We start from the raw sequence: 17,755 nt of genomic DNA, 5'->3' as shown, positions 1-17,755 counted from the left end.
GCTTGTTTTTCAAGTTGAAAACTTGTCTGGGTTAAAAATGCAGCGATTTAGTTTAAAGCTCATGTGAACGGAACAGTAACTCTTGTTCTGTGTTTGCTGTTCAGTCGATGGTTTGATCAGTCCAAAGGACATCGACCCCATCCATCGCTATGTGCCGCGGCAGGATCAAAGGAACGTCAGTATGCGATACTCCAATCAGGTGAGCTGCATCCCGTCTCTCTTCAGCCAGCTACACGAATACTGTGAAATGTATCCTGTTAACACACATGTGAAGGGCCTGTGTGTTTAATCTCTATCAGAGCCTCATGCATAATTTGTTGCAGGCTTTAGTAGAAGCCCTGATACGTCTCTGTATCAGTTCCCTACAGCTGACTTGTTCTGCAGATCCATTCCTTGCGGATCTGTTATTGCTGAGACAGACCACACTGTTCTTGATAAGAAAAACCTACGGACACCTGCTGTTTCATAGCTAGCACAGAGCTCCCTCATCTGTTCCTATAGACAGTCTGCAGTATCGCTTTAATACAGCATCTGCTCATTATTACTGTCGTTTGAATTGTGTCAGAGCTCTGACAAAAAGTGGAACAGAGGTTCAAAAGTGCATATGCAAATTCAAACAGATAACATTTTCATCATCGTAGCCTGTCTAGTAAAAACCTAGTAATTTTACTGTTTCAGCATGAATCTGTGGTGTCAATCTTGATCTCTAAATGTCTGTTAGATTTGAGATTTCACGAGTCTTGTTACAACAAAGTGAGTGTTTATCATAGTCTTTATACATAGTATAGTGCTGGCTACTGAATGCAGATTTCATATAAGCATGAATGATGTGGAAGCTGTCAGAAATGTCACTTCCTGTCAAGAACTCCGACTCTAGATCTGACATTTTTATTGAAGCGAGAAAGGTGACTCATGCATGCAGTAAAAGCTAACAAAGAGGTTGAGATTAGTGCTGAGCGAGCTTCATTAGCATTTATTGCATGCATGAATCATGTTTACATATTATTTAATACATATATATCCGGAGTTGAATAAACAGCGGTTTATTAGTAACAAGCCACTCTAGGTAAATAACTAAAAGAATTACAAACTGCAGTAAATTTTAAAGCTGTTTGCACAAAATTCCATTTGAACATGATTATGATAATAAATTAAAGTACTATGACAACAAAGACAAGTTTGCAACATTAAACAGTATTGTTTTTTTGTAATGCTAAAAAAGGTGGAAGCATCTTACAACAAAAGCGTTGCACATTCAAGTACACATATTTATCTGTATTTTTTTATATTAAGTTACATTTAGGAAAATTTAAATCATAAAGGTCAAAAGTTTACATCCCCCTTTCAGAATCTGCAAAATGTTCATTATTTTACCAAAATAAGAGGGATCATACAAAATACATGTTGTTTATTTAGTATTGACCGTAATGTAAAAGATTTTTACATACAGTCCACAACAGAAGAGAATAGTTGAATTTATAAAAATGAACTTCAAAAGTTTACATCCCCTTGATTCTTAATACTGTGTTGTTACCTGAATAATGCACAGCTGTGTTTTGTTGTTTAGTGATAGTTGTTCATGAGTCGCTTGTTTGTCCTAAACAGTTAAACTGCCTGCTGTTCTTCAGAAAAATCCTTCAGTCCTTCATTTTTGTGTATTTGAACCCTTTTCAACAATGATAGTGTGATTTGAGATTCATCTTTTCACCCTGAGAACAACTGAGGACTCATTTGCAACTATTACTGAAGGTTCAAATGCTCACTGATGCATCAAATGCTCAAGGAAAAACCATGCATTAACACCCGGGGGGCGAAAACTTTTTGAATCTAAAGATCAGGGTAAATGTAACATATATTGTCTTTGGAGAAACATGCAACTATCTTCTGTAGCCTCTGAAGAGCAGTACTAAATGAACTGCTGAATAGGCAAAAAAAGAAAAATGTGCACATTTATATTCTGTTTAAAAGTTTTCAACCCCCGGCTCATAATGCATGGTTTTTCCTTACGAAGCATCAGTGAGCGTTTGAATCTTTTGTAATAGTTGCAATTAATGAATGAATTAAATAAAAAATCTTACCAACCACAAACTTTTGACTGGTAATGTAAAGTGAGTTTTGATAGAAATATTGCACAATTTTACAGCCTCAGCCAACTAAAATCAACATCTGTCAATCATTTTTTAATCTTTGTGAATTATGAGAGAACATTTCCTGTCCTCAGACAATGCTGTCCTCTTAAGCTTAATCGTTTTAATTTATCTCTCTGAAATTATGTATGAAAATGGATTTAAATATGCTCTTTTTAAATATTAGATACACTGGATTACTCATTCATCATATTCACATGCTCATTAAAAGCAGCAATATTTTGACTGCATTTATTTCATGAGCAACATAAAATGCAAATGCGATACCTGCCTACCTACGAGATCTGTGAATTGTCAGATCTAACAGCTGTTCTTTTATCCCTGACTGCTGTCGCCTTCTCGAGGCGAGGCACTTGACATCTCAAAGGAACGTACCCTCATACCGTGAAACCAGTCTAATGACGTGGTCTTCAGAAAACTTAAAGACAAAAGAAAAACGCATTCAAATCAACTCAATATTCATAATGTTGCTTAGTTGTATATTGCCAGCAAAATCATTCCGAATAAGCCTAGCCCTAGTTGAGATGTAGCTGTAATTTGACTGATATTGGCTTGGGAGTGCGAGTTTGTCTAATCAGAGGCAGTGAGGGGCAGGCGGCTGTTTTATTCATGAGTGTTGCACCGCTGCATGGGAAACTGGGAGGAGCCCTGCTGCTTTGAAGGAGGGCACTGCATATTGCACAGTTATGCGTGGCGTGCTTGTCTCTTCGCTTTTGCATCAAAGGCTATGCTGACTAAAGGGCATGTTGCTGTGGCTGCCGTTTGTTTGCGTGGTAGTGTGTTTGTGGATGGATTTAGCTATATGAAGTGTCAGTTTATGTTTGTTTATGTATTACGGCCTGTCTTTGAGCACCTTTCTGCAATATTTATGCGTGTGCTCATGCACTACGTGATGGAATATGATTGCCAGTTTGTGTTTATGCATAGGTTGTTTTCAGCCCACACTTGTCTTCCTAACATCTCCCATACTTTGTCCTCAGTATGAAGGCAGATCTTCGTTTTGAACCATGTCCTTGCTCAGAGATTAGACAGGCCTTTTTTCCTGATTGATGGATGTACCCTGTTTCAACAAAGCACAGATGGAGCTCAGTTTAAATTTAGAAACGATTGTTCAGCAGAGCAGCCAAGGTGCAGGAAGCAGCCTCATCTTTTTGCCTTTTAAACACCGAGAACAGCTTTTGAAATGCTTCTGTCGCTCACATACGCAAGCTTAGGGAGAGAGGCCTTTTGCAGTTACTTAGCTTTGTAGATGCTATATTTCTCTGATTCATATTTAATTTGATGCATTAAGACAAATGTATTCCAACAGAACACGGCCCCATTGTTTTTGTTGGCTGTGCTCAACGACTGTATCTTTTAATGTGAAAACACAGGATGTTCCTGCGATACGTCTTATAGGAAGTGATTGTTCGGGGTTTGAGAAGAGGACTATGGGGATTGGACGCAACTCGTTCCACATGAAATCTCCTGTCTGCATGTCTTTTTCTCTGGGCTGAGTCACTTCATAAACACCCAGAGGGATTTCCAGAACACACCACGAATAAACACACCACAAACGGTGAAGAGATATCAGTGGCCATACGGCATGTGATGTGCACAGATGTCCAAGTGTAAATTACAAAACAAAACAGAACTTTCATCTATCTATCTGTCTATCTTTCATCATCGTATCATTTTATCTATTGCTTTATCGCTCATCCATCTATCCATTCTATCTGTTTCATCGTTCCATCTATATTTTTCTATTTTTATATATTCTATATTTTTTATATTTTATCTACTGTTCTATCGTTCTCTCATTCTATCGTTCTACCTATCTATTGTTCTATATATTGTTTTATCTATTGTTCTATCAATCGTTCTGTCATTCCACCGTCCTATCGTCCTATCTATCAATCATTTTATGTATCGCTCTGTCGTTCATTCCATCCATCCATCCATCCATCCATCCATCCGTCCATCTTTCTATCTATCGTTCGGTCTATCATTCTATCATTCCATCCATCTATCTATCTGTCTATCTTACTATCTATCTATCTACCGTTCTATTGTTGTATCATTCTGTCTATAGTTCTGTTTTTCTATCTATAGTTCTGTTGTTCTATCTATCTATCGATCTATCTATCGTTCTATCTATTGTTCTGTCTGTCGTTCTATCTATTATTCTTTTTATCGTTCTATCTATCATTCTGTTGTTCTATCTATCGTTCTGTCTATCTATCATTCTATCTATCATTCAGTCTATCGTTCTATCTATTATTCTTTCTATCGTTCTATCTATCATTCTGTTCTATCATCTGTCTATCTATCATTCTATCTATTGTTCTTTCTATCGTTCTATCTATCATTCTGTTCTATCATCTGTCTATCATTCTATCTATTGTTCTTTCTATCGTTCTATCTATCGTTCTGTTGTTCTATCTATCTATCTATCTATCATCTGTCGTTCTATCATTCTTTCTATCGTTCTATTTCTCATTCTGTTGTTCTATCTGTCTATAATCTATCATCTATCATCATTCTATCGTTCTATCGTTCTATCATTCTATAAATCATTTTATCTATCTGTCTTTCTATCGTTCTATCTGTCGTTCTGTTGTTCTATCTATCTATCTATCTATCGTTCTGTTGATCTATCTGTCTATCTATCTATCTATCATTCTATTGTTCTATTGTTCTATCCATCGTTCTGTCCTATTGTTCTATCATCTTTGTATCATTCTATCAATTATTGTTCTGTCATTCTATCTATCTTTTGTTCTATCTGTCATTCTGTCTATCGTTCTGTCACTCTATCGTTCAAACTATCTGTCATTCTGTTGTTCTATTGTTCTATCTATATTTTTTCTGTTTTTATATGAAGAGTTCAGATGCAAAACCAGCTAAAAGCCATCTCGGTCAAAAATGAGATAATGATACTGAGTGAATGCTCTCAACACATATTATACGTCCATCAAATACTTTTTCTTCAGACTCGCTAAAATACCAGCCTCAGCCCAATCAGAAGCACCGGTATTTACATAGAAACCTATACATCTGAGCCTGATAATAATGGATTTTTTAAAGAAAGACGTCACATGGATTTAGCTGGTTTTGTATCTGAACTCTTCATATATTCTATGTTTTCCATATTTTATCATTCCAGTCATTCATTTGTCCATCCATCCATTGAACTACTATTTATTTCAGTTCCACTTACATTCAAATTCGAATTGCAATTCTGCATCCTATTGGCTACCTCAGTTAAAATTCAGGAACTGGCTTTTCAAAGACATTCCCTATTCAGTTCTGAACGCTGCACAACCCTGGCACATACACACTTACTATTTTGCTTGGAAGTACTGTAAGTAGGTGCACAATTACACACATGGACACATTAATGGGACACACTCGCTATTAATGGGAGAATGAATTCACCTTGTACTTACTAAGGTTGCTTTTCCTGGTGGAAATTACTCTTTATAAATGTAAGCATGCAGCATATGTGTATAAGCAGTCCTGAAAGAAGTTTATAGAAAAATTCCAGTGGCAATCGCTACACATGCAAACACACACATGCACTGCTTTGAAGCACTTCAGTTGTCCACCTTCATGGTGCGCAATACAAACAAAACACTTCACTGTGATGATGGGTTAAAAATATTAAAGAGAGAGCTGGAAAAGGGCCATACATTTGAACAGGCAACTGAGGGATTTGGTGCTGACGGCTGTGCGGAAACATATTTGTTGTGGGAGCTGAAAGTCATTTCTCAAACGTCTGCAGCGTGGTGACAGATGTGTTGTATGTTTATCACCGACAGCCAGCAGACGTGATGAATGTGGCAAGATATCACTTATGTGTCACTCACTCAGTTATTATAACTCTAGACTTTATAGTGTGAGAATCAGAATCTAGTGTCACTTAGACACTGTAACATTTGGAGTGTATTTCACTGCGAGAATATCTCGTCTCCTAATAAGTAATATTCAGTATGATGAGACTGTGAGATCGGAATCTGAAAACACTAAGAATTTATGGGTCAAAATGCCTCAAAACCCAAACTAACACCAGACTCCCTCAAAACCCAGACTAAGACTAGACATCTTGAGACCCAGACCAATAAAAACAACCTGTTGGTCCGTTTTAATAAAGTAAAATATAGAAAATACAGATTTTTTTTTTATGTTACTTTATGCGGTGAGACACAGAAGTACATCTAACTCAAAGCCTTTTTAATTGTGCTTTAGTGTTGTTTGAGGATTATTAGATAGGAAGTCTGTGGAATGAATTACAAAAAAGTGTCAAGGTTAGCTCTGTGTCATCCTCTTTCAAAATTACTCTAGTGACTGTGTGTTTTATCAGAGACTTGAAAACACTTTCTGAAACAGCTCTGCACAGACTTTCCCATGGAGCAGCTCAACAGGTATTAGTAATCAGCCTCCTTATCTCCTCTCACTCCACACACTGCATCTTTATGGGAATTACATCACATACAACACCACTGACAAGCACCAGACTCCCGAGGCTTTCACCTGCCTCGCTTTAATATAAATTGATTTTTTTTTTCTTCTTGTCATAAGGATTGCCGACTAGATCTAATATATCTATGGTGCTTCTAGAGAGGGGTGATGTGTATCGAATTCACAGCAAGCCTTTGTTCACAATTACACTCCCACCTTCTGAAAAGTCCAATCCCCAATCTTTTCAATTTCTTTAAGGTGATTGTGGCCAGACTTGCACTGTTGCATAGGGAGCTCCTACACTCTATTATAAGATGTGGAATGGAGCTGAAAAAGTAAGCACTTTTTCCATTTTTACTTTGGAAAGAGTTTTTTGTAAATACAGTGGAATCCAAAAGTCTGCAACCAATGCTTAGCTTTTTTAAAATCCTAAAACTTTTAAGGTTTAAATGTGACATATCATGAAAATCTGACTTTTCCGTGTTTAAGTGCTATAATCAAGTCCCTGGTGCATCTACCAAACCATAAAACTTGAGAACATACAGACATAACTGACTGTTTTTGTAACTCATGTGTGTTTTTAAACATAAACTTCTGTGTATTTGACAATTTAAGCGCAATAAGACTTGAAAGAGAGCTTAGTTTTGTACTCACATGCAGTGTGACAGCTTCTTTCTATGTGCGTGCTTCGGATGTGTGCACTCAAAAAACCATATTTCAGAAGTTTAAACTGATATGGCTTAAAAATGCATAATTCAGTGCGACAGACATGATAATCAAAACCAAACAGATGTTTATTGCCAGAATATCTGAGGTAGGAGCTGTAAAGGCACAGCCCTATTCTGGAAAAGGGGGCGGGGAGCAGCAGCTCATTTGTATTTAAAGAGACATGCACATAAACATCGTGTTTCTGCTTCCACTCATGATATAATAAATGATCTATGGGGTATTTTGAGCTGAACATCACACCTGGGGACACCTGAGACTTATCCCAAATTTTCAGTACAGTCTCAGAATTTAGAATCATCTGTCTCTCTCGCTTTATCAAGTGAAATGTGTAAACCTACAGCTTTCAAACTTGCCAGCTGCAGGGTTTAACATTGAGAACTCTGCATCAACAAAGACGCTGCTTCAAATTTTGATCCTTAAAGGAGCATTAGACATCTTAAAGAGCAGCAGTTCACATCAGTTAATGATTTGCCTTTTGGCAGCAGAGCAGTTGAAGAACAAACTGCAGTGGGAATGTGGATCTGCCAGATCTCTTTTATCCACATCATATCTCCAAGAGACAGTCCATTAGGTTTGCATTGATTTGTCACATAAATGGATTCAGGAAAAAGGGGCTTATTTCAGGCTGCCCGACTGGAATGGAATCTTTACAGTTACATTGACTTTGCAATGAGAATCGAATAAAATAGACTAGCATAGAATTTGCAATCATTTATTAGAAGAATGGATTCAGTCTAATCTGAGATTGTCAAAATAGAGCAGAATATTTACATGAGCCACATGAGCAACACTGGTGTTGTGCAGAATATTGTTTTACATGTGGTTGTGGTTTTCTAGTTGCTACTGTCTGCAGAAAAAGAAAATGTTGTAATAACATGAAATGTGATCTCTGTATTACGCTATATTGCATTTGAGGCAGCAGTAATAGCATTTCATTAGTTTGTACTTTTACACCTTTGTGGTACACTCAAAAGCTGTGGAGTTTTGCCATTAGTGATCCCATCTCAATTCCAGCAGCTCCAGACTCTGTGAAAACATCACTTAGCTGCCGAAGGCGAGGTTTTTCAAGTGCTCTTTACATCAGATATGAAATTTCCTCAGCACACACGGGCAGCTTTCACTGCAGTCAGTCTTAACCTAGATACTGTTAAAGTACAAAATCCATGTTTTTTTTTGTTTATTTAGTTTGTTTATTTAGTATGAAGAAGATATTTCACATAAAATACGTTTACATATAGTCCAAAGAGAAAATAATAGTTGAACTTATAAAAATGACCCCATTCAAAAGTCCCCTTGATTTTTAATACTGTTTTGTTACTTGAATAATCCACAGCTGTGTTTTTTTTTGTTTAGTGATAGTTGTTCATGAGTCCCAACAGTTAAACTGCCTGCTGTTCTTCAGAAAAGTCCTGCATTAAGAGATGGGGGGTGAAAACTTTTAGAATTTAACTTGTTTTGTCTTCTGGGAAATATGTACTTATCTTCTGTAGCCTCTGAAGGGCGGTACTAGATAAAAAAAAAATATGTATATTTAAGCAAAATAAGAAGAATGTGCACATTTCCATTTCTGCTGACGGCTCTTAATGAATGGTTTTTCCTTCTGAAGCATCAGTGAGTGTTTGAACCTTCTGTAATAGTTGCATATGAGTCCCTCAGTTGTCCTCAGTGTGAAAAGATGGATCTCAAAATCATACAGTCATTGTTGGAAAGGGTTTAAATACACAAAAATGATGAAAAACCAAAAAATTTGTGGGACCTGAAGGACTTTTCTGAAGAACAGCAGGCAGTTTAACTGTTCAGGACAAACGGGACTCATGAACAACTATCACTAAACAAAAAAACAGCTGTGGATCATTCAGGTAACAACACAGTATTAAGAATCGGGGGGTGTAAACTTTTGAACGATATGTACATGCATTTTGTATGATCCCTCTTTTTTTGGTAAAATAATCAACATTTTTAATGATCTACTAAAAGCTTTTCAGAAAGATGTTTCATCAGCTGAACAATCGATTAGTTGTTAAACAACAGTACAGTCCATTAAACTCCAAGTACTTCTATCCCTCACAGCCTCATTTCCATTCTTGTCAAAAATTAAAAGTGGTTCTACCCTGACTAAGGTCTGTACCATAGCACCATAGTATTATTAGAATGATAATATTTATTTGATATGGAATCATACATTGATGTGTTATATACTGTGGTTAAAGTACCACAGTATCAGCATCTGATACCGTAATGGTATGGTGCCTCAGATGTTTACTGGGACTAATTTGTGCAGATACAGCATGAGTATTATAGAAGTCACAAGAGCTTTTATCCTCATTTGTTCATGTTTTGTGACAGTTGTTTTGTTCTTCAATTCATTATTGTTCTTATAGGAAGACAGATTTGTCATTAGAGGTAAATATTGACTGTTTGACTCTCAGTGGGGCTTTTGGAGCCACATTATGAATAGAGATCATTTGACTGATTGGTAACGGAGACATTAATAAAGAGCATTTCTTATCGCTGTCAGTTCTATTGAGCTGCTCATAGTTTATTGTCTACTGCTTCAGTGTGGAGAGAGAGACACTGCAGGAGTCCCACCAGTCCCACTAGTATACTTGCAGGGTTTTGTACACCACCAACTGCCATCATTCACACCACTTCCAAGAAAACTTCAATCTCTTTATAACATTACTACAAAGCCACTATACTGCTGTGAGAAAAGATGTGAATATCAAAGGTTAGAGGAAAAAAGCTATCTTCTATTCCAGTTTAATGAGGTATGCTGGAACTTGTTTCAGACATCACATTATAAAAGAAAACAAAGAAATGCACCAACAGTTATGCACTTAAAATGTGCCAGTGTCCAGTATTACACTTAGATTGTGAGGTTTTTATTTCATTTTATTTTTGACCTAAGATGAAGTTTGATTTAATATCGTTTTACGATGTGATCAACAACAGAAACCGTGGAAAAAGTGATTCCTGTAGGCCAAGTTTGATTCCCCAAAAACACACAAACAACTAAAACAGTCACACTTTAGTTTGGGACCAATTCTCGCTGTTAAATAAATATTAACTATGACTTTTGCCTCAGTAAACTCCTAATTTGATGTTTATTAAAAGATTTATTCACTTTCAGAAATAAAATTTCCTGCTAATTTACTCACCCTCATGTCATCCAAGATGTTCATGTCTTTCTCTCTTTCTTCAGAAAGAAATTAAGGTTTTCGAGGAAAACATTCCAGAATTTGTCTCCATATAGTAGACAATGGTGCCCGACGGATTGAAGGTCCAAATTGCTGTTTCAGTGCAGCTTCAAAGGGTTCTACACGATCCCATCTGAGAAAAAGGGTCTTGTCTAGCCAAACAATCGATCATTTTCTAAATATAAAAAAGTATATACCTTTTTAACCACAAATGCTCATCTTGCACTAGCTCTGTGATGCGGGTCTACGTCTACCACTTTACAGAATACGTAATTACATTGAAAAGGTCATGCACTGGTAGTTCTTCGTCTGTGTATTTCAGTTCAAAAAGGTAGAAAATCTCCATCTCATTTTCTCCTCCAACTTCAAAATCCTCCGTGATTGATGTTTAATTGTTTTTTGTCGTAACGGGTGTTTGATTTTCTTTGCACATTTGCTTTGTAAACACTAGGGTTGGGTATCAAGAACCGGTTCCATTTTAGAACCCGTTTCAAATTTTCAATAACCGGGTATTCGATAAAACGCGTGCACTTTGATTCTTGCGTTTACACTTTAATGTGATTTTAAACTATTTAAGCACAGGAAGGGAAGAAACGCCCGCACTGTTTGCAAACAGCAGACACATCTGAAGCGTGAGCACAAAGAACAGCGGTCCCAGTGCGGTTTCACAGCCTGTTTCCGTTGTCGAACCGCTCCGTGCAGAAAAGGTTATTCCGACCATTTACTGACCAATATGCACAAAAACCGTCAGTATGTCATCATAAACACAACCGTGACGCAAATAGATGTGAAAGAAAACGCATGTGTAACAAGTATTTTGAAATCTGCGTACTTTCTGTGTTAAAGAGACAGCAGCCTAATAAACATGCTGCCTGTCATTAATGTTAATATAAGAACAAAAGAAGATCATTCGCTGATGTTGACTGAATATTTTTGTAACTTTAATAAGGATTAATCTATATATTATTCATGAAATGAAAATTTGATTTCAATTTCTGTACCCTGTTCAGTTGTATTTGTTTATTGTTAATTGAATTGTTTGTCTCTATTTTATTACTGACTTTTTACTTGTTTTTAACAATTGTTTGGAATTTATTAGTCTAGTTGTTTTTGCTGTGGTATTTTTTTTGTTAAAACCATAGGCAAAAGTTGTAAAAGCAGTGTAAAATATGTAAAAGAAGTGTAATTGTGTAAGCTGCTTGCTCAAGTTATTTAGCCGCAACAAAACTCTTTGGTTTTCATCTGATTGGAATCGAAACTAGGAATCAATAAGAATCAGAATCGATAAGCAGAATTAGAATCGATAAAATTCAAACAGTACCCAACCCTAATAAACACTGGGTCGTCACATGTGACCTTTCCAACGTCATTATGTAATGCATGAAGTAGTGGACGCAGAGCTAGATGAGCATTTGTGGTTAAAAATTATTATTATTATTTTTTTTTTAGAAAATGACCAATTTTTGCTAGGTAAGAACTTATTCATTAGCTGAGATTGTGTAGAGCCCTTTGAAGCTGAACTGAAACTGCAATTTGGGCTTTCCGCATTGATGTCCTCTTTATGGAGAAAAATCCTGGAATTTTTTCGTCAAAAACCTTAATTTCTTTGTAACTGAAGAAGGAAAGACATGGACTTCTTGTGTGACATGGGTGAGTAAATTATTAGGAAATTTTTATTCTGGAAGTGAGCTAATACTAAGGTAGTAAGGTAGTTGTTAAGTTTAGGTACTAATAAATAGCCAATATACAAGTAATATACATGCTAATAAGCAAGTAGTTAACAGTGAGAATTGGTTCCTAAACTAAAGTGTTACCAATAAAACACATAAATGTATTGTTAAGACTGGGAGTTCACTACATGACTGCTGTGTACATTTTTGCACCCGATTTGCAGTCTGGAGGAGTCACAGATTTTGCGCAGTCAAGAGTTAACAGATTTTAGAGAACCATCTAGCATGTAGCAACACAGACTCAATTTTTTTATGCTTCATAATTTCATCCATTCAGAGGATTTCAAACATGTTTTGAGCCAATTTTAGAACACATTTTGTTTTCATCTGTCATGAGTCTCCTAGCAACAAGGCACATGTTTCTTTTTAAGTTTGTTATATTCTAACAACTTAACCGTGTGGTATTGTGTGATCCTGAGTAGCCCATTTTTTCCCTTCAAAATCTCCAAATGTATCATGCGTATAGTGTCATTCAGATTTTGTCCTGAATTTGACTCCTGTAGTGTATTCCAGCCTTTAGACAAATGCATCTGGCAAATGCTTAAATGTTAATGTTGATGCTTTTGCAACCGATAATTTTGCAATTATGTTTGGTGCATAAATGACCGACTTTAACCTTACCATTTATATCTCTCATGAATTGTTTCAGTGCTGTTCTTAGCACAGTCCAAACCTACTGAAGTTACACGGCACCTTTTCACTTTTTGAATACTTCTGCACCTGTCACATATTCACAACATACCCAGACATTTCACTTCCCATCCATCAAGGGCAGCCTGAACCCGTTTCCCGTCTGCAGCCCTCACGCAGGGCAGAATTAGCATGTATAGTCTCTGTTGATCAGCCCTTGTGATGACTCACTGCACTGCCTCCACAAAATGGCTGTGCCAATATGTCATTTAACCCAAAGCTGTGATTTGCCCAAGCACTTATCTTTCCCGTTTCAGGGGAAGCAAACAACAACAGTCGAGACAAACAGCCTACATCACAAATATATTGCCATCTTCCGTTCAGACTAATAGATCTGTCTATCTCAGCGTTTGATGCATCCTAGTGCTTTCGAAGGTGTGTTATTTACATATTAGCTGGTTAATATTACAGTTCTTGGAGCTGTAGCAGAAGATTTGAGAGGTTGAACCTCGGTTATTATTTGTTTGACCGTAACACCAGAAAGGCAGAAATAATGATTTTTTAAAACACAGAGAAGCCCCAAGTTGTGATCTTGAGAAAACAAGTCAAATTAGCTGCTAAGATGCTCCTGCCGTTTAGGAGTTGTGGCAGTGGAAGGTTTAAATGGAGGCTGGCTGTCCTCTGTGTGTAGGCAGAGGGCTTTAGCTACTGATTGATATGACCCAACCTAAACCTTCAGCAATCAGCAGCTCATTATCTCAGCGAAATTACTACATCATCCAGCCCAAACGACCGTAATGAGCTAGCATAAAGAATCAGGGCTCTGATCCACCATCATCTCCCTCATCTTTGTCCTGCAGCACCTGGTTATCGGTTATACTCTTAACTGCTTTGACTTTTCTTTCACTTTTAAGGTCTCTCTCTCCGTTCTTAATTTTTAGTGAAGTCACTCACTCCTGAACTCTGAGGTGATGGATGTTACACTCTGTGCCCTTGCCTTTGAGCCTTCTCTGTTGAGACCCAAAGTTTTCCAATACGTCTTCTTTGCTTGTTTCCTGCAGGGTCCCATTGAGAACGATGTCGTCATTCATGTGGCCCTGATTGCAGAAAGTCAAAGGTAAATAAATTCCTCTTGAGTCTCAATCTCTCGGTCCTCTGGTCTAATTGATGCATGCACACTAATTATTGGGCTATTCTGTAGCCTTCATCTATCAGCACTCTCATTTAAAGCTTTTCTGGTGAGAAGGGGAGGTGAAAGAGGTCGTGTGGCCAGCTGGTCCGAGCCAGGCCTGCTCTGCAGTTCATTTAACATTATTCACCCCAGCACTTAACCCACCTCTCCCCTTATTCACCCTGCAAACCTTAATCAGAATTACTTGTCTAACTCAACCTCAGTACCTTCATTTAAAGCGGAAAGTTCCACTTAACACCTCACCTTCCCTGCAAAGCTTGAATAATGTTGTTTAAATATTATAATGTAAGCTGGAGGAGAGGTTCTGGTTGCTTGTAAACGTACATTTTCCTTAAACCCCACAGCATAAGAAATGCCTGTAGACCTTTCATTTACATAATCACAGTGTCATGCAAGATTGTGTGGATCTTAATGGACACTTGACTTAAGTGCTTGATTATAAATCATACATAACACAATTTTGATATATTGTAATGATGTAAATATGATGATTAAACTTTTGTGTGACACAATCTCGCAATTGCAAGTTATAAAGTCAGAATTGCGAGATATAAACTTGTAATTCTAAGAAATTAAGTCAAAAAACGTGAAATATAATGTCACAGAATTGTGATATAAACTCGCATTGTGAGATATAGTCACAATTCTGAATAGTGTAATAAATTCACAGTTCTGAGAAATAAAGTCAGAATTGCGAGATAAAAACGTGAAATTCTGGCTTTCTTACAAATGTGAGTTTGTATTCTGACTTTTTGTTATAAAAGATATAAACTCATAATTGTGAGTTGTAAAGTTCATTTTGAAGGGGAAAAAAAGACCCCTTGATGAGGTCAAAGGTTTACATCCCCCTTTCAGAATCATTAAAAATGTTAATTATTTTACCAAAATAAGAGGGATAATACAGAATGCATGTTATTTAGTACTGACATGAATAATATTTTTTTTATTAGTTGTTCATGAGTCCCTTGTTTGTCTTGAACAGTTAAACTGGCTGCTGTTCTTCAGAATAATCCTTCAGGTCCCACAAATTCTTTGCTTTTTCAGCATTTTTATGTATTTGAACCCTTTCCAACAATGACTATGATTTTAAGATCCATCTTTTGACACTGAGGACAACTGAGGGACTCATATGCAACTATTACAGAAGGTTCAAACACTCACTGATGCTCCAGAAGGAAAAACCATACAGTAAGAGCTGGCGGGTGAAACTTTTGAACAGAATGGAGATTTTTCTTATTTTGCCTAAATATCGTATTTTTTCATTTATTGCTGTCCTTTAGAGGCTAAAAAGATAGTTACATGTTTCCCAGAAGGCAAAATAAATTAAATGTACCCTGATCTTCAAATTAAAAAATTCAAAAGTTTTCACCCTCTGGCTCCTAATGCATCGTGTTTCCTTCTGGAGTATCAGTGAGCATTTGAACCTTCTGTCCTCAGTGTGAAAAGATGGATCTCAAAATCATACAGTCATTGTTGGAAAGGGTTCAAATACACAAAAATGCTGAAAAATAATTTGTGGGACCTGAAGAATTTTTCAGAAGTACAGCGGGCAGTTTAACTGTTCATGACAAACAATGGACTCATGAACAACTATCACTAAACAAAAAAAACCCCAGCTGTGGATCATTCAGGTAACAACACAGTATTAAGAATCAAGTGTATGTAAACTTTTGAACAGGGTCAGTTTTATAAATTCATTATGTGAAATCAGGTCAGTACTAAATAAACAATAGCATTTTGTATGATCCCTCTTATTTTGGTAAAATAATTATAATTTTTAACGATACACTATTTTTAGAACAGTTTTTTTTTTTTTATATATAATTGAGTGCCAAGGTAAGATAGCACAAAGCATGGCGCTATAAATGTACATTAAATGTTTTTAAAAATAAAACTTAAAAAAAAAAACATTATCATATGTGTATATATGCATATACGTATATAAAAGGTCAATTTAAACATTCCTAATTTTTTTTTTATTTAGCTCACAAGCTAATTCTTAGGATATTAAGTTTGGTATATCACTAGCCAATTAAACTTCCATTACATTACCGTTAACCTATTGGCCTGCTAGCCTAGCATGTCCATTTTCATATGTAAGATACAAATTTCTTCAAGATGTAATTTCTTCAAGTGTTTTTCACATGCAATACAATGCAGTAATAATAAGAAAAACTGTTCCTCAACTAGAATTGTTATAATTTGAACAGATGGTATTACAATAGAATGATTCTTTCCAAACACATGGAAGAACGCAGGTTGTGATATCGTCTGGCTTCTATAAGTTTGTCATTATCATTCCACTAATGGTGCAAAAGTTGTACACATTACCTTTACTAGAGTTGTTTTTAATGTTTAAAAGTCTCTGTCTTGATTGTGTCTTTCAGATTGCAGGTCTTCCTTAACACCTATGGCATCCAAACTCAGACTCCGCAGCAGGTGGAACCCATTCAGATCTGGCCCCAGAAAGAGCTGGTGAAGGTATCACTGTTCAATCAATCAAACTCACCAACAAACAAATCTTGCAGACTGATCAATTTCAGTGACAGTCGCTCCATTAGACCATTGGTCAGTTTATCAAGTGGCCACTCAGTTCAGACTGACTGGCACATCAGTCATGTCAGTCAGTGAATTATTTTTGCATGCTCTTAAAGATTTACACCATGGATTGAACCTCACTTGTGCACTATTGATTAAATCAGTTTGACAAAAGACTCTGAAAATAGACTTTAATGTTTTCTCAGATGTATAAATGTCCTTTGTGAACATAGTAGCAAAATATTAATTCATTGTGACAGTATATCAATAGAATGTAGTGTTCATTTACTGACCAACCTGGTATAAACTTGTCACCATAAATCAGATTATTAAAATATTTTTAGGGGTCTAAATTGTATTCCTGCCCATACTGTCTGTAATCGGCAGAGCACAGAGTAATGTGTGTTAGAGTGTTTACATGTTTGTTCTTCTATCTGTGGGTGTGTGAGTGGGTGGTAAGGTTTTGTCGCCGGAACGTGCAATTTACTGCAGTTTGGTTTAAATGCTGTTTGAAATCAGAAACCCAACAGTATCTGCTTCCCTTGATTCTGTTCTTTCCACGGTCAGTTTTATGTATGTGCGTTCCAGTGTGCATTAGAGAGAGTGATGATTTGCTGAGTATGCCTTTGTAAGGATGCTTATTCAGTAGCTGACCTATCAGAGACAGCTGGAGCTCTCTAGATAGGGCTGCCTACTGTTGACCAGCTGCAGCGCCTTCATCGCTATCACCTTTTATGGTAAATAACACGATATCACATTAGACTAATGATAAACAGTTAAATTCTTTGATAAAATAATTAAATTATTTATTTGTATTCATTTACACTATACCACTTAAAAGTCAGCAGTCATTACTCCAGTCTTCAGTGTCACATCCTTCAATCAATCGGCTGATTCTTATTTGTGTTATTAGTTGTGCTGCTTAAATGGATAGTTTACCCAAAAATAAAAAAATTTGTCATTAATTATTCACCCTCATGTCGTTCCAAACATGTAAGACCCTTGTTCATCTTCAGAACACAAATTAAGATATTTTGGATGAAATCCAAGGACTTTCTGACCCTGCATAGAAAGCAACTCAGCTGACACATTCAAGGTCCAGAAAAGTAGTAAGGACATCTATAAAATAGTCCATGTGACATCAGTTGTGCA

The 17,755-nt window shown here is 36.5% G+C and overlaps 1 protein-coding gene across 3 annotated transcripts in view; it reads left to right on the top strand.

The window, feature by feature from the left end:
- The window catches only part of phkb (phosphorylase kinase, beta), a 90,648-nt gene that overhangs the window by 52,031 nt on the left and 20,862 nt on the right, over positions 1–17,755 (top strand). For all 3 annotated transcript variants that reach the window (XM_051114578.1, XM_051114579.1, XM_051114577.1), the window contains 3 exons: positions 105–199; positions 13,935–13,990; positions 16,453–16,546. In XM_051114578.1, coding sequence (XP_050970535.1) covers positions 105–199; positions 13,935–13,990; positions 16,453–16,546 — 245 coding nt within the window. The remainder of the gene's footprint in view (positions 1–104; positions 200–13,934; positions 13,991–16,452; positions 16,547–17,755) is intronic.

The sequence above is a fragment of the Labeo rohita genome, chromosome 7, assembly GCF_022985175.1.
Source record: "Labeo rohita strain BAU-BD-2019 chromosome 7, IGBB_LRoh.1.0, whole genome shotgun sequence".
Lineage (NCBI taxonomy): Eukaryota > Metazoa > Chordata > Actinopteri > Cypriniformes > Cyprinidae > Labeo > Labeo rohita.
The sequence above is the reverse complement of the archived record's forward strand: the minus strand, read 5'-3'. Positions and strand labels throughout refer to the sequence as shown.